This window comes from Sciurus vulgaris, assembly GCF_902686455.1.
Source record: "Sciurus vulgaris genome assembly, chromosome: 5".
In the NCBI taxonomy this organism is placed as follows: Eukaryota; Metazoa; Chordata; class Mammalia; order Rodentia; family Sciuridae; genus Sciurus; species Sciurus vulgaris.
In genome coordinates this window covers 162,068,185-162,094,721 of record NC_136465.1, presented here as the reverse complement: position 1 = coordinate 162,094,721, position 26,537 = coordinate 162,068,185, and the positions used below count along the sequence as shown (strand labels likewise).

The following is a 26,537-nucleotide window of genomic DNA, read 5'->3' as shown; positions in this document are numbered from 1 at the left end:
AAAACTTCTGCAGCAACAATGAAAGAAAACAAAACCCTACAGAATAGAAGCAAATGCTTGCAAAACAAACATTAACAATGGGTTACTATCCAAAACACATAAGGAACTCACACAATTCAATAGTTACAAAACATATAATCCCATTAAAAATGAGTAAAGGATCTGAATAGGCATTTCTCAGAAGATAGACAAATATCCAAGAAAAACCAAAATACGTTCAGCATGAGTAATTATCAGAGAATTGCAAATTAAACCCACAATGAGATATCACCTCACACCTATCAGAATGAATACTATCAAAAAGATGAAACACAAAGTGTTAGAGAAGACATAGACAAAGGAACCCTTGTGCTCTGTTGTGAGTTGTGTAAATTAGAACAGCCATTATGGAAAATAGTATGGAGGTTCCTCAAAATATTAAAATTAGAACTACCAAATGGTCCAGCAATCCCTCCACTGGAGCTGAATTCAGTTTTTAAAACAGCACTCCCATGTTCCTTTGCAGCATTATTCACAATACCTAAAGTATGAAATCAACTTATGTGTCCACCAATGGATGAATAGATAAAGAAAATGTGGTATATAGAATACCATCAGTTTTTAAAAACAAGGAAATTCTGTCATTTGTAACAACATGATGAATCCAGAAGACACCATGCTAAGGAAGTAAACCAGGCACAGAAAGACAAATACTGCAAGATTCACTTATATAAGGAATGTAACAAACTTGAACTAACAGGAAGAGAGTAGAATGAGAGTTACTGGGAGCCAGATGGGAGCTGAATTAGGGAGATGTTGGTAAAAGAATACAAAATTTCAGTTAGACAGAAAGAACAAGTTCAAGAGATCAACTGTGTAACATGGTGACAAATTGAGAATGTTTTGTATCCTTGAAAATTAATAAAATAACAGATTTTAGGTGTTATCACCATAAACATGATAAGCATGTGTGGTAATATATGTTAATTGGCTCTAGTTAATCATTTCATAACATATACATATTTCAAAACAATATATTATTCATGATAAATATATACGATTTTTGTCTATTAAAAAAATTTTAATTGAGATATAATTAAGGCCTCTCAAAAGCCTAACATGAACTGTGAACCCAAGCAGACTGACTCCCAGACCGTTATTCTTAACTATAACACTATGCTATCTCTGTTTTATTAATAATATACCCTGTATATTTTTTCCAACTCAATAAATGTACATCTACCCAAGTTTTTAAAAATTACTTTATTTATTTATTTTTATGCAGTGCTAAGGATAGAACCCAGTGCCTCACACGTTAGGCAAGTATTCTGCCACTGAACTACAGCTCCAGCCCCTACCCAAGCTTTTTAATGACTGCATAGCATTCCATTAATGGTTTATAAATTTATATAGAACCTATAAACAATGTACATTTAGATTGTTTCTAGTTTATTTCATTATTAAAACTTATTATGCTATGAAATACATCCATCCTCTAAATCCTTCCCTTCTTTTATCCAAAATCTATTTAAAATCAAGAAGTCTTTCCTTAACTGCTCTAGCCTATATTTATCCTTTTCACCTATGAATACCTCTGATCCCTTTCTTTAGCCCAAGCTACCTATGAAAGAATCATTTTGGGGAGATTTTAAAAGGCAGTTTTCCAGCACTTCTATGCAGATTAGGATAATCTGAATTTCCAGGATTATAGCACAGAGGCCAGTATTGTTTCAAAGTCTTCACAAATTATTTTGATACAAAATTTTGTTTTGGAATAATTAATCCATACTACAGAGTTTGAAACTAGATATATATAATACTTTGTGATTATTAAAATAGAAATTATGTGTGTCATCTAGAACTTCTTTTAGGGAACAAAGGAATACTTATTAAACAGGAATATATTTAACAATAATTATCATAATAGTTGCATGTTTATCTTATAAGACATTCCATGAAATATTAAATGTGCATGTCCTATGTTCAACTGTACATATGAAGGTCTTAATTTTGAAACAAATCATTTCAAAAGCAATTGAAGTATTCTGACAGAGATATGCAGTTAAATTTTTAACATACAATACTATCATAGAAGGTACAGATGTTGCAAAGAAATTCAAGAACATAAGCTTAAGTTTACTCAGACAGGCAGCAACTGGGCTGGGGCTGGGGCTCAGTGGTAGAGCGCTTGACTAGCACATGTGAGGCACTGGGTTCGAGCCTCAGCACCACATAAAAGTAAATAAATAAAATAAAGGTATCATGTCTACAACTAAAAACATATACATATTTTAAAGGGGCAGCAGCTAAAAGACCTTTTTTTATTTAGAAAAAAATAAAAGAGTTTACCAAAATATAGTTTACTAACCTGTTTATTGTTCTCTGCCATGGAAAGTTGCAATGCCAAGAGCATGGAGTCTGCACCACACAGAGTAGTTCTTTCAGAATCACAAAGAACACGCCAGTTCCTTCTAAATTCTTTAATCATATCCAAGACAGACTTCTGATTAAGCACAGCCATTCTCTTAAAGTAGGACAGAATACAATGTTAAAGTGCCTTATTTTAATTGGAAATTAACATTTAACATGTGTAAGCAAGCACAGTGAGAGGGGAAAAAAAGCAGTAAACGAGAGATTATTTTGTATTTACCAAGATTGTTGTTAATTAAATTCAGGAAAACAGAATAATACAATTTCTGCTCAATCATATTTTCCTCTACTTTAGTTTTCTTAAGCCAAATCTTTTGAAATAACAATATTCAAGCTTCAATTCTGAAAATTCACAAAAAACCAGACATATGAATTCTGCAAACTTCTAATTAAAGACACAGACATAACTAATTAAAGCTGTGTTTGTAAAATATTTATTTTGAGATATATGGTATTTTAAGGGAAAAAAAAAAAAGCCAATTTCCTCCCATCTCAACATTGTTCCAAAAATGGTGGTCTATTTTTCCAACCTTTTGAATCTGGGCCAGTCTTGTGACTTGATTTGACCAATAGCATGTCATGAGAATGACACAATGGGAATTCTAAGACAAGGCCTTAAGACATCCAGAAGAGTTAATGCACCAAGAATGACTGCTAATCTTTCCAGCTAGATTCTGGGAACTTGGATTTCAGGAGGGTTTCCAATAAAAGTAGCTCACTGTGCTAAACTATTTTTACAAATAATATAGTTTATGCTGAACATTTGGTCTCCTTCAGAGTCTGGAATTTTGGTACATGCCAGACAGAGCACACCTATGTGTTCTTCCCCCAATAAAAACCCTGGCACTAGGTCTCTAATAAGTTTCCCTAGTAAATGCATTTCATGTGTGTTGTCCCAACCTGTTTCCAACCTTTAGAAATCTGTACCTCGCTCCTTGGCCTTTGCCCCATATTCCTTTTTCTTTGCACTATTGTTCTGAATCCTTTTGCTGTAATAAACTATACCCATGACTATGAATATATGCTGAGTACTTTGAATCCTCCTAACAAATCATCCATTCTGGGTCTTGGGTTCCTCCCAACACAAGGCCTTGAAGCTTCAACTCTCACTCTTTGGCTGCCCTGAGACTGCTGTATTAAGAAGTTGCCTCTGGAGAGGACACATGCAGGCGAACCACAGCACTCCACATGACAACTAATACCAACTCACAGGTGAATGAGGGAGGCTTCCTTCACTACCTAGCCCCAGTCACACTGACAGAGGAACTTCAGCAGCATGGGTGATCCCAGGTAAGACCAGCAGGAGAATCACCTGACTCCCTACAGAACTATAAGCAAAAAAAAAAAAAAATGGTTGTTATTTTACAGTCACTAAGTTTTGAGGTGGTCTGTTGCAACAGCAATAGACAACCAATAAAAGAGCTAACATTTTGGAATTGCATGGTATCAGATATTTTTCAAAAGCTTAATATTATTACCTCACTCAATTCCTAAAAGTGTCATATCGAAGTAAGCCTATTACTATCCTCAGTCTATACCTGAAGAAAATGCACATGTCACTCAGCTAGTAAATGGCCAAAAGACATAAATATAGATTTCTAAGTCCACAGGCTGGACTCTTAAATCACTATATTTCATAACTTCTTCTAATGCAGACCAAAGCCCTTCAAAATAATCTGATGTCATGTCAATGTTTTATTTACACAAGAAGGCCAATTCCTTTCTCTGAGTTTATAAATATGCCTGCTAAGTTTTTTCCCATTTTCTTTTAACTACTCAAGTCTCCAACATATTGATAGCATGTGGTATTTTCCACACACATCCCATTTACTGACTCCTTCTGTTATCCTTTTGTTTTTATGAAGCACAAACAGAATACCAGACATTTACTAGGTTCCTCAGGTTTGTACAATGAAGAAAAAGGGCATATGCCATTTGCAACATAATAAGTTAAATTACAGACATAATCTATGATACAATTTAAAGACACAAGTAGCAGACCATAAGTAGCTAAGCTATATTTCTCTTCAAAATATCACCCTCATCTCTTAAACAGAACATAAAGAAGTAAATTAAGCATCAGCTCTAGTGACACGATCAGTTTGCTTAAATAAATTTTCAGCAGTAGGTTCCTTACTGTTTTTTTTAAGGTACTATGAATTGAGATTGTTGTTAAGGGAATACTCATCTAGAACTGGATCATTCTGAATCCTGGCTCCACCACTTACTAGTTATGGGATCTTGGTCAAGTTATATCACTTGTCCTGCCTCAGTTTCCTTTAATTAAAAGTGAAAATAGTTCCTATGTTTAGGGTATGTGAAAACTAAATGACATAAATACAAATAGAGCTTTTGGAACAGTATCTGGCACATAATAAAGCACATAAGCTATTATCACACATTATGAGATTCTAAGTTGTTGTGTTTTTCTTTTTGCTTGTTTTTGTTTTTGGCACTGGTGATTGAACTCAGGGGCACTTTACCACTGAGCTCCATTTCTAGTCCTTGAGCTTGCAATTCTCCTGCATCAGTTTCCGGAGTTCCTGGGATTACAGGCATATGCCACCCTGCCTGGCTCTAGGTTGTTTTGAGTTAAAATTGAAACAACATTACACCAGGCACAATGGCACACACTTGTAATCCTAGAAACTTTGGAGGCTAAGGCAGAAGGATTACAAATTCAAGGCCAGCCTCAGCAAATTTAGCAAGACCCTATCTCAAAAATAAGGATAAGAAGGACTGGGGAGCAGCCTTAGGTTAAATTCTCAGTACCAAAACACAGAAAAAGAGAAGGATAAGAAGAAGGGGAAAGAAAAAAAAAAAAAAAACACTAACAGTGACAGAAAACCCCAAGAGTCTCTCTCATCTAGGGGTCAGCAAACTTTTTGGAGAGAACAAATAGTAAACATTTGAGACATGCAGGTCATACTCTCTGTGTTATAACTACTCAATTTGACCTTGTAGTGTGAAAATAGTCATGGACAAAATATAAACAAATGAGCATAGCTGTGCTCCAATAAAACTTTATGGACACTGAAATTTGTATTTTCATATAATTTGCACATGTCACAAAATATTCATTTTTTTCTCACAACTACTTAAACATGTAAAACTCATTCTTAGCTCAGAAGTCAGCTGTACCAGAACAGGAAATGCAAATGATTTGCCAACCTCTGATCTAGTTCCTGTTCTTCCAGTAGCTCTTGCTGTGGCCCTGTGAGCCTAGGTGTTAAGCTTTACACCTGGCTTCCCAGTAGAGGTATCAGAACACTGAAAATCTAATTTTTCAACTTACCTTGTGAGGAGTCAATGAGACACTGACTCACAAGCACTCTTGAACACAAGCACTCTTTTTTTTGGGGGGGGGAGGGGGTGCTGGGGATCGAACTCAGGGCGTTGTGCTTGCAAGGCAAGCACTCTACCGACTGAACCATCTCCCCAGCCCTAGACAAGCACTCTTAATGGCAGTGTGCACTATACAACAGCCTTAGAAGGCCTCAGTAACAAACACTTATTTTTAAAAACTGTACTCCACGCTGCACTGTGGCAAAAGATACGAAACAGAAAATTGTTGCTGGGAGGCAAAGTGAGATGGTTGATAGGGCTACACTTTGGACTCAGAAAGAGCAAAATTCACACCCAGTCCCCTTATTTATTAGTTCTACGTCTTTGGGTATTTAAAATCTCTGATGAGCATCTGCAGAAAGGATTAGATAATTTCCACCTAATAAAATTATTAGACATTAATAAAACAATCATACAATACACTTAATGCTAAGCACTTAGTAGGTACTAAATAAAAATGGCAATTGTGGAATTGTGGAATTGGAGTCAGCCTACATAGTAGAACTAGAATCCCGATTTCTTGCCTTTCTTATGGACTTTAAGCAAGCCTCCATGAACCTCAATCTTCCAATCTGCAGGATCCCTCGGGATCGTCCAGCTCTAGCACAAAATACTGTGAATTCTGTCCAACGCCACCAAACCCAATAGGCTCCAGAGAAAGCCACTGCACACAACCCCAGATGGTCACTTGGCACTGTGCTGTCACCGAAACGCTCTGACAAGCTCATCCTGAATCATCAGGCGAAGAGGGACAGGCGGGCAGGTAGGAGGCGAGACTCACCTAGCTCGGAGAAGACCCAGGAGGTGCAGATTTCATGAAGGAAAGGACCCTGAGAGCTGCTGATTGACTGCTGCTCAAGTAGCCGCGGATTACTTTCAAATATCGCGGGAGGGCCCGGGAACCAATCGCTGCGCCCGCCCTTCGACCCGGAAGCAGAGGCGCGCGCGTCGCGGCAGCCTGCAGCCGAGACCAGCACCGTTCAGGTCGCTTCCCCGCCTTCTCCGGTGCGTACCGCGCGGGCAGTGCGGGGGGCCGCGCCGGTTTGCTGCGGGGACCCACGGGCCCCAACCCTGTCACCCAGGAGCCCTTCCCTTTGATCTTGGGCTCAGGGAGGCGGGTTGTCACGGGACGCACCTGGCTCTGGGGACTTACCTGGCTCCTTCCCTCTTCTGCCCTTCCAGTCTGACTTAGGTGGGGAAGACCCAGCTCTCCGGGTGCAGAGAAGCGCTCCCTTTGAGTGTTTTGGCACCAGGCTTTCAAGAGCAGTAGGTGAGGCACCGAGTTTCGACCTCCAAACTCTGGCACTTCCATCTCTCTCGCATTGGAGGACTTCTCACCTGCGGTTACCCTTAACACGTGTCCAGTCCGGGATGCGCATCCATTAAGGTTATTAGCTTATAAGCTCCCTGAGGTGAGACTTGTCTCATTCTCAGCACAGGCTCATCAGATATTTGCTTTTATTGCCGTGTCCAGCTGTTTTCAGGACAGCTCTTATGTGTCTTTTTTTTTTTTTTTTTTTTTTTAGTTGTAGGGGGACACAATACCTTTGTTTTATTTATTTTTTATGCGGTGCTGAGGATCAAACCCAGTATCTCACACGTGCTAGACAAGCACTTTCCCACTGAGCTACAAACCCAATCCTTGTATCTTAGTCCTTTTGTCTTTTTAAAAAAAAATTTTTTTAGATGTTGATGGACATTATTTTATATGTGGTGCTGAGAATTTTAACCCAGTACCTCACGTATGCTAGGCAAGTGCTCTGCCACTGAGCCACAACTCCAGTCTGTGTCTTATTTTTTTAAAATATTTTTTAGCTCTTTAAAATTCATAATTCTCATGTGGGAATGTTATTTCCAGAGCACACTCTAAGCCCTGACAGGTTAGTTGAGGTTTTGTGCCCAGTTTTGTAAATATGATTTTTTTTTTTAATATCTCATTGTTGGCACTCCAGATCATCCAGGATCTATATTTTGTATCCGTTTATGTTATGGCACTTTTTACACCTAGTCATAACTATCCCTGTTTGTGATTTCCTTCAAGGCTATGTGTTTGTTTGTTTGTTGTTCCCCCTAGCACCAGTGCCCAACACAATAAAATCTATTTATGCAGTTCTTTTAGTTTATGAGCTTAACAAATTAACCACCTAAAACTTCAATTTCTTCATCAATAAAATGGGAACAACAGGTAATACCTGCTTTTAGGTTTGTGCAAATATTAGGTGTATGTCAGTAAAGTGCTAAACATGGTACCTACAAATAGTGTTTATTTAAATATTAGCTATTATTAATTTCTTATTAATATACTTTCTTTTAAGATAATTCCATCTTTAAGTACTCAGTGTATCTTTTACCTAATCTTGACAGAATTTTATAGTGTACCTATGTGGGTATCCTGAATGTGATATAGAGGAAAGCTGTGGAACAAGTGCTTAATCATAAATAATTAGTGGGTTTTTTTTCCTGTAGCTTCTGTCCCTTGATAAGTAATTTTAATGCTTCTTTGGAGCTGTGTATGACAGTGCAGTACCAAACATTATTTTTAATCATCTGTTAAATGACTAACACTGACCACTTCTAATTATGTCTATGCTATAATCCACAGTTTCGTGACATTGTGCAGTAGGAATCTATTCTCTTTCTACAACTGCTCAAGTTTTGACATACAAGATGAAGCAAGATCCCACAAGAAATGCTGCCTACACTGTGGATTGCGACGATTATGTGCATGTTGTAGAATTTAATCCCTTTGAGAGTGGGGATTCAGGAAATCTAATTGCATATGGTGGCAATAATTATGTGGTTATTGGCACATGCACATTTCAGGTTAGTGTACAGACTGCAGTGAATGTCAGTGAAAATATTCCACTGATAAGAAAATTTATACAAAACAAAGTTAAAATTTGAAAGTATATTGAATCTGAGTGCTAAAAAAATATGAAGACTCACACAGAATATTCCCAGTAATATGTGCTTGAGATTTGTGCAAACATATAAATGGTGAAAAAGTAGAGTACAAAGTTCCTTTTTTGCCTGTGATTAGAAATGAAATATTGTGGTAATTAAATGCTCTGAGGTGGCGCACTCCTGTAAATCTCAGCGGCTCTGGAGGCTGAGACAGCAGGATCCCGAGTTCAAAGCCAGCCTCTGCAGAAGTGAGGCACTAAGCAACTCAGTGAAGACCATGTCTCTAAATAAAATACAAAAAAGGGCTGGGGATATGGCTCAGTGGTTGAGTGTCCCTGAGTTCAATCCCCAGTACCCCCCCCAAAAAAAAGATTGTGAGTAACTGAATATTGATATCTACAAGGAAAACTCAGTTAAATGTAACCCAATTAATTACAATATTTCTATGTTCTGCTTTTACATAGGAAACAAGGTCATATTGAAAGCCTTAGAAAGCTGCCAAGAGAATTTACAACTTTCATGATATCCACTTTTCCTGTTTGCTCTCACTTTTTGCATTTAAAGTATACAAAGTATGGAATCATATTAAGTTAGCAGACAGTTCAGCATAGCCCTTAAGAACATGAATTCTGGAGCCAAAATACCTAGATATTTTACTCCTGCTTGGCTATACCTCTGAATAATTACACAATCTTGAGCAGATACTTAGCCTCTCTTCTATAAGCATTAGAAACATAATGCTCAAAAGGGTTTTGTGAGTATGTGACGGGTTAGTATGTGTAAAATTCCTAGAGACCATCTGGCACATTGCAATCTATACATGTTTTAGTTATCATTGATAGGTGTTGCCCTGATTGTTGTAGCCCCATATTTAACACCAAAGTATGATTGCTTTGTGGTGAGCACATGCAGTGTTTTCTTACAGGAAAGCTAGTACGTGTAAGAATCTAAATAATGAAGCTTTAACCCTCTGGAATTTATGGTTAATCCTTTGTTGATCATATTATTCATAGAACTATATTTCTCAAATTAGAATTAATCAGTGAAGTAGTTTGGCAGTCACCAATTTTCAAAGGTTAAAAATATCTTACTAAAATGATATTATAAACATTAGTTCCTCTTTGACTTAGGCAGTTTCATATCTTGAACGGTTTGACATCAAAATACAATTTAGCATTTGACAGTACAATAAATGTGTAAAGTTACACAAAATTAGGATGCATTCATATCCTAAAGGGAAGTATGTATTAAAGGTTTCAGTTTGTTGGTATTTGAGTAGAATATGAGAACTCTTAGGCTATCCCACATTGTCTTTCTAAGTAGGTGTAAGAGTTTCTAACTTTTAGGCTACCTGTGTCCCTTGACCTGACTTCAGCTGGAATGCTGGATTAGGATCATAGAAAGTTATAATTTTTTTTTTTTTTTTTTTTTTTTTTTGTGGTGCTATGGATTGAACCCAGGGCCTTGTAAAACAGCTACCCACTGAGCTAAATCCCCAGCCCACAAAGTCATAATACAATGTAACATACTTTTGAAAAAGACCAAGGAGAAACCATTTCTGTAATGTAGGCCACTAATACAAAAAAGAATAAAACAGCCCCCTACAGGTGAAACTAACTTCCTGCTTCATTATTTTAACATTAGTAAATGTAAACGGATAATTATATTCAAAACATTGAAAAATGTTTATCTCTAGTTTATGATCATTTAAAACATGTTGGAAGAGAAAGTCAAGAACAAATTAGGGAAAAGGAAAGACAGATAATAGGTAGAAGGGAGAGAGAAAGAAAATGACTCAATGAGAAAAACAGTTCTGAAGGAGATTTGAGTTCCAGTAGTTTGCCCTTGAGGATTCAGGAGAAGTTAATCTCTTTGAAGTTATTTTTTAGCTAGTTAAACCTACTAAACATTCCTACTCTTTCATCATAGAACCTTCAAGTTCAATAGCCCTCAATTTCCTTTTTTTAATTTATTTTTTTATTGTAAACAAATGGGGTACAACATGTTTCTCTGTACAAGAAGTAGAGGTACACCATTTGTGTAATCATACATTTACATAGGGTAGTGGTGTTTGATTCATTCTGTTATTTTTTTTTCCTTCCTCCCCACCCCTCCCACCCCTCTTTTCCCTCTATACAATCCCTTCTTCCTCCATTCTTGCCTCCCTCCCACCCCCCATTATGTATCATCATCTGCTTATCAGCAAGATCATTCATCTTTGGTTTTTTGAGATTGGCTTATCTCACTTATATTCTCCAATTTCATCCATTTGCCTGCAAATGCCATAATTTTATTATTCTTTATGGCTGAGTAATATTCCATTGTATATATATATATATATATATATATATATGTGTGTGTGTACACACACACACCACAGTTTCTTTATCTATTCATCAATTGAGGAAATAGCCTTCAATTTTATGCCTCTTAAAACTATGTAAATCATATTGAGAGATTTTCACATTCCTATCAGAAAGGCAGTTCTCATTGTAGAACTATTAGGAAAATACTGATTTTGAATTTCAACAGAACATTTTTCAGAATCTCACGCTGTCATTTTTAGTATGATAGAAGTATGAGCTAAATGAGATAGTACTAGTGACTGGTGTCATGCATTTGTCAAGTATTCATTAAGTACATACTAGTTGCCAGGAAAATAGGAAAGCAAAAACCCTGCCCTCAAGTACATATGTAAGTATAAAGCAGTGCAGTAGAAGCCCTATGTATAAAGGACAAAAGAAACATGAAAGTTCCTAAGTCTATTCTAAGAGTGTTCATTAATGAATTAAGATCTCTAGTTGGACTTGAATGAGAACACTGATTTAGGCAAGCACATTGTTTTTATGTGGAACATCAAACTGAGGATACCCTAATGCTTTGGATAATAGACTTCATTTATTGAGCACCTGTTATATGTCAGGTTGTGTTTAGATCCAAACATTATTTAATAGATTGGATTAATGGGCCAAGTTGAGCAAGCTAAAGTTTAGCAAAGATGAATATAAGTCTTAAAACGATAGACTGTTAGGGCCACAAGGGAGAATTGTGACTTAGTCATCTGTATGTTCACCATGAATCAGCTCAATGACTAAATTGCCATAGGGAGCTAATTCAGTGCTGTCAGTAGAAATATAATATGAGCCACAAATATCAATTTAAATATTGCAGTCACATGAAAACTTCAAAAACAGGTGAAATTAATTTTGACATTTTTTTACCCAATATATCTAGAATATTGCACATGTAAACAGAAAAATTAATGTCTGGCTGGAAATAGTGGCACATACCTATAATCACAGATACTGGGGAGGTTGAGGTCACCCTGGGCAATATAGGGAGACCTGTTAGGGAGTTTTTTAGTGATGTATTTTATATTATTTTCATAATCTTTGAAATCATCTAGTGTATTTTACACATACATGTGTACATGTGTCAAACTGAACTAGCCACATTTCAAGTGCTTTAGGTCCTATGTGGCTAGTGGCTACTATATTAGATAGCACAGTTCTCTTATCTTCCTCCGTAAGTTGATAGTAATATTTATAATCATAATCTTCAGTTCTCAGTAGTATATTATGATTCAAAGAAGATAATATATTTGAAGACAAATCAATCAGACTAGATAAACTTCACAGTCTTGTCTAACTGAAATTCTGTGTTTGTCATTAAATAGGTGTGGTGGGTGGGCCAACCCATTTCAAACCCATAGAATAGCCCTTTCATCAAACTGACTGTGTCCCAACCTCACATTTTTGGAAACTTGTATAATCATTTCTCATAGCAAGTTTTCCAGAGTTTCTTAATTTCCTGCCTATATCATACTGCCTACACCTCAGACTGAACTCAAAATAGCATTCCTCTCTGCCTATACCACACACGCACTCTGTCCTTTTCATTGGCTCAATGGCAGACAATGCTGCCAGGAAAAAAAAGGTTTCACTGGTAATTCATAATGCTAAAGCTACATGTGATCTCTGACATTTTGTGCCCATGACCACCTAATGATTCCATGTATAATTTTCAACAAATAGAGGACCTGATTTTAACCACTGTTGTTACAGGAGCAAAAAAATGTGCATTTTTACTTGAAAACTTCATTTTGAGAAGATTGATTTGTCAGGTGTGGAAAAATAGATGTAACCCAAACTATGAAGTCAGCTATGATTAGTCTCCTGAACTTATTTTAAAATTGGTTAGTGGTTGCTGCCTTGGCATATCTGGCTGTTAGCTATACAGCTAGTACACACACACACACACACACACACACACATCATGAAGCAATAAAATTTGGCAGTGTTTTTCTTTCCTGATAAGTGTATTTCTATTTTATCCTTTCATTTACAGAAAAGTTTTTGCTATTAACTCTAAATTTTAAATTTAAAGTTATTTTCAAAGCATATCTGAATTATGTAGAGAAAATATGTAGTATGTCTGTGAAATGACTTTGCTAAGATCCCAAAGGCTGCCCTGGGAAAATCAGTACATCTACTTGGATGCAATTAGAGTACACTTACGACATGTTACATTTAGTTCAGGTTGAAGGAAATTCTTAGAACAGGCTCAGGTAATCCTGTTTATACAGGCATATATATCAAGTTTCACTTGCTCTGGATTTTTCCCCCAATATTTTATAATCCCATAGTTCTATAAAATATGACTATAGTTACTTAGTACTAAATATTCCTTTGGCAAATTTGTGAAACTTTTTCCTTTTTCTTTAGAAAGTTTAGTTCAAGTAATGGTTTAAATAGGAGAACAATGATTTATTTTTGAAACTTAGTATTTTATGCTCATGAAAATAGGTATTTAAAAATAGGTATTCTCTAGATAAGTTATAAAGAAAAATAATAAAATGGATCCTTGTATACCTTCCCGCTACCTACCTTAAGAAAGGGAATTAGCAATTTCTTTGAAGACCTTTGAATATCCCTCTATTCCATTCTGTCTCACTCCAAGAGGTACCCATGTCTGAAATTTTGTGTTGGTGATTCCTTGTTTTCCTTTATAACATTTTTATGTATGTATACTGCAAACCAAGTATGTTTTCATGTTTTAATGATACTATTCTGTTCTTTTTTACTTTGTTACTCTTGCTTCACGTTATATTGGATTCCTCCAAGTTGAAGTTCCTTTATTTTCAGCCTTGTGTGGTATAATAATACCACAATTTATTATCTGTTGCTATACTATTGAGTATTTGTGTTACTTTTCATTTTCTAGTGTTGAAAACATTGTCAATGTGCATGTTCTTATGTTTTCAGTTTGTGTTTTGCACATATACATGTATACATTTACCTTTTCAGTTTTTTCCTCCTTAGTTGTTTGGAAGTTTTATATGGTGCTTCTGTTTTTATAAGGATTACCAAAGACATTTGAACGTCCATGTTTAATCAGAGTCAAATCATATCTTTACCTTCTTCATGAAGAAGACAAGTCCTTTCACATTTGAACTGTCATCACCATTCCAGATTTTTGTCTAGTATTTTAGTTCTCTTTTCATTTTTCTTCTTGTTTTAACCCACAAGTGAGATATTGCTGTCTTACATGGCTAATACTTGTTTGTACTTAGCCACCTGTTAGCCTTTGATTTTTTTTTTTTTTTTTTAAACTCATTGTTCCTTTCATTCAAGCTTTCTGAGATCACTTTTCTTCTCCCAAAAGCACATTCTGTGCTTCAGGAGTTGGCAAATGTTTTCTTTAAAGGGGCTGATAGTAAATATTTTATGCTTTGCCAGGCTCTCAGGACTCTGTTGCACGTTACTCTTTCTTTTTTCATTTGCTTTTCACAACATCTTCAAAATGTAAAAATGATTTTCAGCTCATAAACCATATAAAACAGGCCATGGGCCAGATTTGCCTCTTGAACCATAATTTGCCAGTCCTTGCTTTAGTAGCTTCTTTAATTGATGTTAACTCTGGGTTTTGTTTTTCTGAAAATTTATTTATCACAACCTCATTCTTGAAATCAGATACGTTGTGTCTGAAATTTTATTTCAGCATTTTTAAGATATTAATTCCACTGTCTTCCTGCTATTCTGCTGAGAAGTTGGTTATTGGTCTAATACTGCTTTAGGAAATCTCTTATAGAAGACTTTTTCTTTCTAGCTTAAGTTGCTAAGATTGATCTCTCCATCTCTCTCTCTTTCTCTGCATGTAGGTGTGGGTTTTCTGAAGTTTCACTTCATAATTTCTAGCTATGGATTTGTTCTAACCTGCCTGGGATTTATTGTCCTTTCTAAATGTGGGTACTGATGGGTGTCATCTAGTATGGAGAATCCTTCGCCATTATCTCTTCAAATACTACCTCCCCCCTGTATCCTCTATTCTTTTCTTCTACAACCCAGATTAGATAAATAATGGAACTTCCTGAATGCTCTCTGTCTCTAAACCTTTTTGTCTTCTCTTGAATTTCTGAGCAGTTTTTGTAAATCTATCTCCCAGCTGCATCTAAACCATTGAATTTTAAAATTTCAAGCGTATCTTCATCTCTAAAAGTTCTGTAAATTTTTTTTCATTGAAACAATTTTATATTTATGGGGTGCAATATGATGTTTTGATAGACATGTATAATATGGAATGGTTGAATCAAGATAACGTGTTTAGTTTATCACCCCATTTTTTATAATGAGATATTTGAAATTTTTTTTAACCATTTGAAAATACATTTTATTATGAGCTATGGTCATCATCCCCTACAGTAGATCTCAAAAACATTCCTCTAACTGAATTTTTGTGCTTTTTGACCAACATCACCCCTCTTCCTCCCTGTTTCTGGAAACCACTATTCTACTTCCTTTTTCTATTTGACTTTTTCAATTCTGAATGTAAATGAGGTTGTATGTGATTTGTCATTCTGTTTGGCTTATTACATTTATCATAATATCCAGGTCCATCCATTTTGTCACAGATGATGTTTCTTTCTTTCTTAAGGCTAAATAGTGTTCCATTGTGAATAAATACTTTTATCCATCCCATTCTTTATCCATTTATCCACCAATGGACACATAAGTTTATTCCATACCTTGACTAATAGTGGTAATGCTGTAGCGAACACAGAAGTGCACATATCAATTCTATATACTAATTTCAATTCCTTTGGCTATATTCCCAGAAACTGGATTGTTGTATCATATGGTAGTTCAATTCTAATATTTTTTAAATTTTTAATATTTTGAGGAACCTCCATATTGTTTTTCATAATTGTTGGACTAATTTTCATTTCTACCAACAATATACATCTATTACTCTACATCCTTTTCAACTCTTGTTTTCTTTTTGATAATGGCCATTCTATTAGGTGTAAGGTGCTATCTCATTGTGATTTTAGTTTGCATTTCCTTATTGATCATAAGATACTGGGCATTTTTTATATACCTTTTGGCCATTTGTGTGTCATTTTTTAAAAAAAGATGTGTTTGGATCCTTTATCCATGTTTTGATTAGGGTTTTTTGTTTGTTTTTTGCTTTTTTTGGATATTTATCTCATCAGATGTACAGTTTACGATGTTTTCTCCCATTTCTTAGGTTCTCTTAAATGTTGTTTGCTTTGTAAAAGCTCTTTAGATACAGAGCTATCGTATAGTCCTGTTTTTGCGTTTGTTGCCATACATTTGGGTTGCCCAGACTAGAAGCTTTTCCTTCATGTTTTCTTCTAGTAGTTTTATATTTTCAGGTGTTACATTTAACCCTTTGATTTTGAGTTGATGTTTGTAAAAGGTATGAAATCACAAATTGATTTCATTTTTCTGCATGTATATTCAATTTTCCCATTTATTTAAGACTGTCCTTTACCCTTCGTGTGTTTTTCAGACCTTTATAAAAAATCAATTGTCTGTAAATGCATGAATGTATTTGTCTGTAAATGCATGAATGCATTTATCTGTAAATGCATTAATTTGTTATTTCAGGATTTTTGAATCCTGTTCCATTGGTCAATGTGCTTGTTTTTATGCTACCATCATGCTGATTTAATTATAGGTCTATTTAGTTTATTTTGAAACAGAGTGTCACCAAGTTGCCTGGGCTAGCCTTGAACTTGCCATCTCCCTTGCCAAGTAGCTGTAATTGTAAGCATGTCCCACTGTGGTTATTCTTTATTTATTTGAAGTACTGGACATTGAATCCAGGGGCACTCTATCACTGAGCCCTTTTATTTTATTGGGCAGGACCTTACTTGTGATCCTCCTGTCTGTCACTGGAATTACAGACATATGCCACCACATTCTGCTCCAATAATTTTTTATTATGATGTATTTGTAGGTTTGAGTCTACTGTTTTATTATTTTTGTTTGTAGTACTTTTTTTGCATATGTGGAGTGCACAAGCACATGTTTGATTGGACTACATCTTTGGGAACTTTTTGAGGCCTGGGATGAGGTAGTTCATCCAGAGAGAAATTGCCTTTGTTTTTTTTTCAGGTGCTTGAGGTCACTACCAACATATGACCATTTTGAAATAAGTCCTTTGTCAGTTTCTGGACTCCATAGTATGAATTCAAGCCCCAGACTTATGCTGGGTCTAGCAGTTGATCGATATTGCTCTAGAGTTGTTTTTTCTTTTTCCTGGCTTTAACCCATGATGGATATTTTCCATATCAGAGTTTTCTTTTTTTGTTTATTTTTCTTCCTTCCCCCTTAGGGCCTTCAGCCTTTGTAGAGATCTTTGATATAATGTCCTTCCTTGTGTAGTACTGAGCTTTGTCTCCTATCCCTTGCAAACAGCTGCTTTAAGTCATTGGATGTGGGCAGATGACCTTATGACAGCTGCATGCTTTACTATTTAGTTGCTTCTCTGGATTGTATTTTTTCATTATTTCTGTAGTAGAAGAGCTTCTTAAGTTGTACACATTGTCAGAGATAGCTGGCTTGACAATTAAAATTCAATTTTTTTCTCACCTTTTCAACTGAAGTCATTTTAGTAGGACAAAGCTAGGTAAATAAGCTGACTTTATTGAGCATATATACCCTGAATCAAATATCTAAGAGTGCCATACACAGTGGCACACTCCTATAATCACAGCGACTTGGGCAGCTGAGGCTCCCAAGTCCTTGCCCATTCTCAGGAACTTAGCAAGACCCTGTCTCAAAATAAAAAAATGAGGGCTGGGGATATAGCTCAGTTGGTAGAGTGCTTGCCTCACAAGCACAAAGTCCTGGGTTCAATCCCCAGCTCCACAAAAAAATTTTAAAATTAAAAATAAAAAATGAAAAGGGGCTGGAGATGTGGCTCAGTGGTTAAGTGCCTCTTGGGTTCGATCCGCAGTACCAAAAAAAAATTACTTTAAAAAAATCTTAAGAGTAAATTAATTTATTATTTGCATACTATTATTCATGAACTATAATCACACATCTTAAACCTATATAAAGCCATGTACAATATCATATGAAAATCATTAACACTCATTTTAATGCCTTTGAAGCATTTTAAGGCCCCAAAATATCTAATCAAAACTTTATATACCATTTATTTTTTAAAAAATTTCAAGTTGATAGACCATGTATAATCATCCATTTATTTAGAATGTTATAATTTTAAAATCATCAATTTTTTTTCTTGAATGTGTTATAAAATGTGTTTACTATTAAAAGTAAAGTGTTTCTCAGTATAAATCATAACACATTTTCTGTTTGGTTTTAGTTGTCTTAGGGATTTATTTTGTGAGGCCTAAACAACTTTGCTTTTGTTGTTTATTCTATAAACTAGTTTAATCTCAGTATCCAAAAGCATTTACATGACCTCCTGATAAATTCATTATTATAATGAAAATCAGAGTACTATATTATTTGTCTTTGTAACTTGTTAAAACATTTATTATATATGCTTAGGAGGAGGAAACAGACATTGAAGGAATTCAATATAAAACCCTTCGAACATTTCACCATGGAATCAGAGTTGATGGCATAGCTTGGAGCCCAGAGACTAGACTTGATTCATTGCCTGTAGTAATCAAGTAAGTTTAAAGTTTAAAATGCAGTATTTAACAATGTTCTTTAATTATGTTAAATGATCACAAGTCTAATTGTAGAGACTTTTTCCTCCATGCCCGTTTTCCATGACTCCAGATGATTCCATATTTTGATATTGCTATTAATAAATTAGGATTTTCATCTTTATTTGTGATTTAAATATGCAACCATGGCGAGAGTTCGCCTAGCATGCGGAAGGACCGCGGTTCGAATCCCAGGCTTCTCAAATGAGAAGAAAAAAAAAAAAAAAAAAAAACCCGTAAACATGCAACCATGGCAGTGATGACTTCACCTTGTGTTTGGTCCAAACTACGAAGATCTTTACCTGAAATTCATATGAATGAATCTTTTGAAGTCTTCACAGATTCTTCTCTTACTTCACCATCTTAATTTCTGAAAATCCAACTCTTAAAAACTAAGTTTAGTTGAGACAGCAATGCCTGCTGAAGCCTTTTTCACAAGGGCTGTTACATCCAGTGGTCATTCCCCTCATTGCTTGGTACTTCTTTGCTTTTTAATGAATTTGCTGCAATTCATCATTTGGGTAAGCTACTCAAATCCTTTTTGGAACTGTACAAATATAAGTAATACAGAAAATATTAACCATCAATTAATTTTAAAGACAATATTTTGGGACTGGAGGTATAGCACAGTTGTAAAACACATGTGCAGCATGCAAGGCCCTGGATTCAATCCCCAGTACTGCTAAAAAGTTAAAGACTATTTTTACAGCAACCTAATGACATAACTTTGTCCTTTTTAAATAAATTATATACTTTCTTGTAAAAAAAAACACATTGTCAATGTATAAATTTAGAAAATACAGTAATATGAAAAGGAAGAATCCATTTATACCTCTAGTTCACTGTTTTATACATAATTGTACACAGTTGTGGTTAAACTTTATATATCCCTCTTTGCTTTGTATTTTTTTCATAGTGTTTCAAAATAAGTAGTATTTCCTTCATAACTACATAGTGGTCTAGCAAGTAAGGTGTAACCATCATTAACTTTTATCTTACATTTAAAAAGAAGTTCTTCTTGATGGTTTGTCTTTATAATGTTATTACCTTGGAGTTTTTCTTCTTTTTCTTTCTCTTTCTCCCTTCCTACATTTCCATCCCTGCTTTCTTTCCTTTCAAAATGGCTAGAGAATAAATTGTTCACCTTACTTTACTTCTCTGAGGTTTCTGATTTAATTAAGAAATGACTTGAATACCCTTAAAGTAGAAGAGATTCAAAGAAAATTGGAGCAACACCAGGTATTCATGTACTGATTTATAATTAAAGAGACAAATTCAGAATGAGGTAACATTTTATGTGTTTTCAAAATAAAATATTTAATTTGCCTTCTATGTGCTTTAATGGGCATATAGTATTTCCTACAACTGAGCTATAATGTTCTCCTCCCCATCCTCCAGTAAAAGCATGATTGTGAATTATAAAACGTTCCAGTGACTTGGAGAGAAGGACAATGGGAAGAGAAGATTTTTTACTCTCAAAGGCTAAAAATGGATTTGTTTTGGTTTTTTTGCTTCCAGATTTTGTACTTCGGCTATTGATATGAAAATTAGATTATTTACTTCAGATCTTCAAGATAAAAATGAATATAAGGTATGTTGACAAGTATAATTCCTAAATCTTCAGAGTTTTCTTTAAAACATGTTGTTATTTTTGCTTTTAAATTATCCTAATTTGAAATGAGTTTTTATGGTCACCTTTAAAGTTTGTAATTGAGGGTCTCATTTACTCTGTTATATACTGTAGTAACTAGGTTCTTAGTAATGACTGAAGATTCTAAATCTGATATCATTTAATGGTAACATAATACATAGAAACAGCAAATAAGAAAATGCCAAATTCATAGTTAGGAATTGCAAATAAAATGGATGCAAACATACTTGGAGTAAGAGTTGAATGTCAAGGGAACAAATGAGAAGTGCAACATAGCACAGACAGGCTTACAAAGTGGTGAAGAGCACAGACACAGGAGCCAAAACCCCTGCCTTTAAAGCCCTGCTCTATAGTTTAGTAATGGTGTGACTTTGACTTTAGTCAAGTAACCTAATCTCTATAAACTCTTACCCTAATCCCTAGGAAAAGGGTAATAATAGCATCTACCTCATAGAATGATGAGCATTGTTTGAGCTATTTCATGTAAAACAAAACAGTATCTCATACATAATAATCCCATATATGTGTTTTCTAGTAATGTAATAGCCCTCGGATTAGGTTGAAATTGTTATCACATTTTCTTAATTAGAATTGTTGCCTTCTTGACTTTCCAGTAAATTAAAAATATGTTGTAAAGCAAAGGTAAACCTTTCTAATCATTTAGAAAGCAGTAAAAATTATGCTGTAAGCTATATGCAATAGGGTTACTGTATTGTACATATTGGTTAATCTAAAGCTGTACAATGAATAACCAAATGTATAATAGCACATAAAAAATTTACCTATTAAAAGTTAATATGCTCATTACAATAGATATTAAACATTTTATATTAATTTGTCTTATAGAACATGGCAGAAGCTTTGGAGACTTATTTGGAGTACTGGGTTTGTTAATATTACACAGAAATCCTTTTTTTTTTTTTAATTTTCATGATGCATTTCTATAATAGTGAACAGTACCATATTAAAAAATGCTTGATTAACTTTAGGACTAAGATCAAATTCAAGTTTTTGGATGGAAAAGAGAGAGGAAGGAAGAAAATCCATTCAGATATTTAAATATCTGGCAGACCTTTTTGGGACTTCAACTATAAAGATTTTGACAAATGGAATCTTGCCTGTTCACGTTTTCCTCCAGCTTGCAACTTCCCATTTGTTTCTTCTGTGGCCAGAGGGGATTACTGTATTGATTGTGACTGTGGGCCTGTAATACCGTCTCCAGTGCTGGCAGTCACATTGAGCAAGTAAATGAAAACATTTGAAGGTGAAAATCATATTATGTATAGGAGTAGTAAGTGTGTGAAAGCAGTAGATAACAAGGTAAAATGCTCAGAGGGACTCTATGCCAGTATCCCTAAAAAGTTTTTTAGCATGTGGTAAATGAGAAAGGAGGTTATACAAGGACAGGTGCAATAAAAAAAGTATGAGTGTTTTTGTGAGAAATACATACTAGAAAAGTAAGACTAAGCTAATAGCAGTGTGTTGAATGATCAGCTTCTTTCCAAGATGAACCTTCCAAAAAAGTGGGTGTGTAAATCATGCTTTAAAAAACAGCAGCTTGCCCAAGAAATATTTATAGAAAAAGGAAGCATGCAATGAAAGCTCTTGAGCAGAGATGTAAATATATTAGATAGGAATATTGTAGATTATTTTCCTGTTTTCTTATTCAATTTTCCCCTTTTGTCAGGTTTTAGAGGGTCATTCAGATTTCATAAATGGTTTGGCATTTGATCCCAAAGAAGGTCGGGAAATCGCAAGTGTGAGCGATGATCATACCTGCAGGTATGTTTGTTGCTTATGTTATAAGCATATTTTTAAATTTTCATTTTATTTTAATGAGAATTTATATTTTAAAGATTAGATCAAGTGCAGTGTTTATATAAACTGCACAAATTGTTGTAAAATAACAACATTAACTTCATGAGTATCTTTCTGCCTCTTATTTTAGATGTACACATTTATAAAACTTAAATATATGTTAGATCAGACTCCAACATTGGGCAAGATCAATAGGGTAATAAAAGGCCATTATCATATTATGACGTTATGTCACAGATTCTGTATGAGTGTATAATAATGAATTGGCAAATCTCAACTTGCTACATAAGACTCATGGAAAATTTGGTATTTTGACAAATTCAAAGGTCTTTGTATAAGGTTTTCTACAGATACATTTCAGTATAATGTTCTTCCACCCTGCCCCCTAGTTTAAAATGGATGAGGTAGCTGTGACATTTTAATAGTGCCTGAAGCTAGAGAATATCACAAGAACAAGATGAAAAGCAGGAGTAGGAGGTGGAAATAAACTGAGGAGTCAGGAGTGAGATGAGAAGTCAGTCATTAGAGAGTGTCAATTGCTTCATTGGCTTTATTAATACTGTGAGCAAAGACTGCTGTTTTGCATAGTTTTAATGTTTGATAAAGCTGTCATAATCATTAGTATTTATTAATTCTTGTACACATATATAAAACTATTAAATATGTATCATTTCACATTGGAAGTAAAACTGCTGGCTACTTTTTAAAATTTTGGTCTTAATATAGCTCACCCTTTTAAAGTTTCAGAATTGTAGACCATTTATTCTTTATGTATGCACTGCCTATTAAAATTTTTATGTCAGGGACATGAAAAATTTATATGACATTAAAAATTTAGGGCCCCAAGTATTTACAGAACCAAGTTTGTATAGAGATCTGAAGAGTTAAATGACTCATTTTCAAGGTAGAAATAAATATTGGCATTTTAGTTCTCTAAAACGATATTTCTAATCACAAGCATTCAGAATAATAAAACCTGAAAAGAGAGGAAATGGGTGTATTTGCAAGCCAAGAAATAACCTGAGAATGGTGAACAACAGCCAGGGAGACAAAGGAGTACTCAAATGATTATTTTTTCCTTGTTGTAGACATTTCAAGTTTTTTATAGACTAGTAAAGTTCTCCGAAACTCTTGGTGATTGACATAGGGTTGCCATCTTTTTATTTTATCAAGAAATAAGAATTTTAAGTCTTACCACCTTTTATTATCATTTCATAAAAGAAAGGACATGGTTCCTTTATAAAATAAAGGCTTAACTTCAGAGTAAGTCCTTTAAATAAATTTATCTTTTTGAAAAACTCTTTACATTGCACCTGAGTGTTTCATTTTGCTAGACTGTGGTTGATGGTGTTACTGTTCAGCAGGTGTTCGTTCTCCTTACTCCCTCCCTCTCATGGAGGGAGAATTCCCCACCATTGGGCTCAACTTTGTGACTCGTTTAGGCCAGTGTGATGCTAGCAAGTGTGACACCAGCAGAAGCTAGAAATGTTTTTTTTTTTACCTGGTTTGACTTGACCTCTTGTGCTCTATCATCTGCTGTAAGGTGAGCATGTCCTAGATAGTTAATGGCCCCAGAATGAGAAATACTGGAGCAGGTCTGGAACCATCTGGCATTATGAAACAGCTTCCTGTAGACCCATGAGGAAAAAAATTGTGCTTATTTTTGTAAGCCTCTGATATTTTGAAGCAGGTGCACAACATCATTACAGCAGTAACTGTGTAACTAAATTTAGAATTTGTCAGTTTAGTTCACTAACCAGAAGTAAACAACAACTCTGATTGGCTAATAAAGCTAAGCAGTATAGATAAGATTAAAAAACAAACAAAATACAACCACCAGAAGATACAAGTATGCAAAACAAGAAGTTAAAAGAATAGTGAGTGTCATGCACACTCTCACAGTTGTAAAAGAGAGAAGAAATTCTAAAGGGATACACAATAATAGAAATACTTTTCAGTATGACCATCTTCATTAACTCAAAGGATAGACTTTCCAAGCTGCAAATAAAGTCACTAGCACATGGGAAGTGTATAATTTGAATAGAGGGAAGAGCCATTTACATCATGAGTATAACTTTTGTCACAATAGCAAAGTAATGCCAGTCATATTTTGGGCCTTCAGTTGGCAGTAAAGGTACATTATTTAAGTCCTTGCCTGATCTTAGTCAAACCTCTATCACCATAGGAGCAGTTTTATGTGCAGATACTATCAGACAAAAAATAAATTTAAAAAAATTTTTAAAACCCCTGTGCTAAATCTGTATAGATCAATAAAACACAGAGAACTTCAGTAACATAAAACTAGATGTAACAGACTACAGTAAACACTCAAAACACTTGCAGATTAGCATAAAACACATTCTTCTCACGTGTACATGGAATTTTTTCCAGAAAAAAAAAAAAAAATGTTAGGCCTTAAGACAATTATCAGTAAATTGAAAAAAATTTAAATCATACAAAGATTTTTTTCTTAGACTGCAGTGTAATAAATCTAGAAATTAAGGAATACTGGGAAAATCTATAAATTGATGTGGCACTCATATATCTAGTAGGTCAAAGAAGGAATCACAATGGAGAACAGAAAATATTTCAAGATGAATAACAACAAAGTACAGTGCATAAAACTTATGAGATGTAACTAAAGCAGTGCTGCAAAGGAAATTTGTATGTTTGAACCTACATTAGAAACAAAGGTCTCAAATCAGTAACCTAACTTTATACCTTAGAAACTTAAAAAAAAAAAAAAAAGGACAACTAGAACTAGAGTTAACAAGAAGGAAGAAAATAAAGATCAGAGGAGAGAGAACCAAAAAGTTGTTTCTCTGAAAAGATCAACAAAATTCACAAGCTATTAGCTAAACAGAAGAATAGAGAGAAAGCATACTCCAACTACTCCAACAAGTATAATCAGAAAAAATGGGGATGTTGCTTCTGTTCTTGAAAAATATGAACAATTATATACCAGCAAATTAGATAATCTGAATGAAATGCTCAAATTCCCAGAAACACAAAACTGCCACAACTGACTCAAGAAGAAAGAAAATCTGATTAGACCTATAACAAACTAAGAGTTTGAATCTAAAAAACCAAAACACTCCCAACAGAGAAAAACCTAAGATAAAGTGCTTCACTTGTAATTTCCACCAAACACTTAAAAAATTAACACCAATCTTTCTTAAACACTTTAAAATAACAGCAGGGTACACGTTGTAACTCGTTGTGTGAGACCAGCATTACTCAGATACCAAAGCTTTAAGAAAGAAAAGAAAACTACAGACCAGTATCCATTATAAATATATATGCAAAAATCCACAACAATATCTAGCTAAAGCCAGTAAACTTTTGTAGAAGAAAACATAAGGATGAATCTTAAAGACCCTGAATGATAATGGTTTCTTAAATATAACACCAAAAGCACATATAACAAAAGAAAAAGTGCATAAATTCAACTTCATCAAAATTAAAAACCTTTCGACATCAAGAGGCTGTAAAAAGAGTGAAGAGACAACTTACAGGGCGGGAGAAAATATTGTAAGTCATAAATCTAATAGGAGTGTTATATTCAGATACATGAAGAACTCTTATAACTCAACTGAAAAGACAACCCAGATTAAACATGGAGAACAGACTTGAATAAACAATTCTATAAAGAAGATATACAAATGGCTACTCAGCACATGAAAAAATGCTAAGTGTCATTGATTATTACGGAAGTGCAAATCAAAACTATAAACATTCACTAAAATATCTATAATTTAAAAATGGGAAAATGAGTGTTTAGGAAAATGTGAGGGAAGAAATTGGAATCCTAATAATTCACTGGAATCAAGCCTAAATATGTTATCAGTGGATAAATGGGTAAATAATATATGGTATATCCATATATTGGACTATTCTTCAACCATAAAAGGAATGAAGTACTGATACATGCTACAACATATATCAACAAAAATATTATATTAATTGAAATAAGCCAGACCAAAAAGGCCACATTTTCTGTGATTCTTTTAGGATAATGAAAATGTTCTAGAACTAGTTAGTGGACAGCACTTTGAATGTACCAAGCACCCTTGAATTATGTCCTTCTAAAAATGTGAATTTTGTAGTATATCACATTTTTTTAATCCTTAGCTTAGTATCTAAAATACTATATAGCCTCTGCGAAAGAATATTGTTGCATATATATAACAAAAGAGACTATATCATAGTACATTCCTACAGTATGGAGTCTTAACATCCTGTACTATAAAGGGCAGAAAGTAAATGTCTCTGTCTCAGTGTCTCTCTTAAAAAGTATTTTTTGAAATTACTTCACTATTTTGATCTAGCGTTTTTTCTAATGTTTGATTTTGTCATTCCTAAGAGAGGTATACTACTATGATTCATTAGTATATTGGTGGCCTTAGGAACACAGTTTTA

The 26,537-nt window shown here is 34.5% G+C and overlaps 2 protein-coding genes across 10 annotated transcripts in view; one reads left to right on the top strand and one right to left on the bottom strand.

Moving 5' to 3' along the window:
• PARPBP (PARP1 binding protein) overlaps positions 1 to 6,623 on the bottom strand; it is a 53,229-nt gene extending 46,606 nt beyond the window's left edge. For all 5 annotated transcript variants that reach the window (XM_079140562.1, XM_079140563.1, XM_079140564.1 and 2 more), the window contains exons 1-2: positions 6,536 to 6,623; positions 2,348 to 2,503 (exon numbers count right to left, since the gene is read on the bottom strand). In XM_079140562.1, coding sequence (XP_078996688.1) covers positions 2,348 to 2,500 — 153 coding nt within the window. In that variant the 5' untranslated portion in view covers positions 2,501 to 2,503; positions 6,536 to 6,623. The remainder of the gene's footprint in view (positions 1 to 2,347; positions 2,504 to 6,535) is intronic.
• Positions 6,624 to 6,674: 51 nt separating this feature from the next.
• The window catches only part of NUP37 (nucleoporin 37), a 39,442-nt gene continuing 19,579 nt past the window's right edge, over positions 6,675 to 26,537 (top strand). Inside the window, exons 1-7 of one of the 5 annotated variants that reach the window (XM_079141392.1) lie at positions 6,675 to 6,759; positions 6,937 to 7,166; positions 7,829 to 7,939; positions 8,357 to 8,577; positions 18,486 to 18,610; positions 20,168 to 20,240; positions 21,988 to 22,082. In XM_079141392.1, coding sequence (XP_078997518.1) covers positions 8,422 to 8,577; positions 18,486 to 18,610; positions 20,168 to 20,240; positions 21,988 to 22,082 — 449 coding nt within the window. In that variant the 5' untranslated portion in view covers positions 6,675 to 6,759; positions 6,937 to 7,166; positions 7,829 to 7,939; positions 8,357 to 8,421. Of the gene's footprint in view, positions 6,760 to 6,936; positions 7,167 to 7,191; positions 7,940 to 8,356; positions 8,578 to 18,485; positions 18,611 to 20,167; positions 20,241 to 21,987; positions 22,083 to 26,537 lie in introns of those variants that run through there. The other 4 variants (XM_079141393.1, XM_079141391.1, XM_079141395.1 and 1 more) reach the window with 4 other exon arrangements.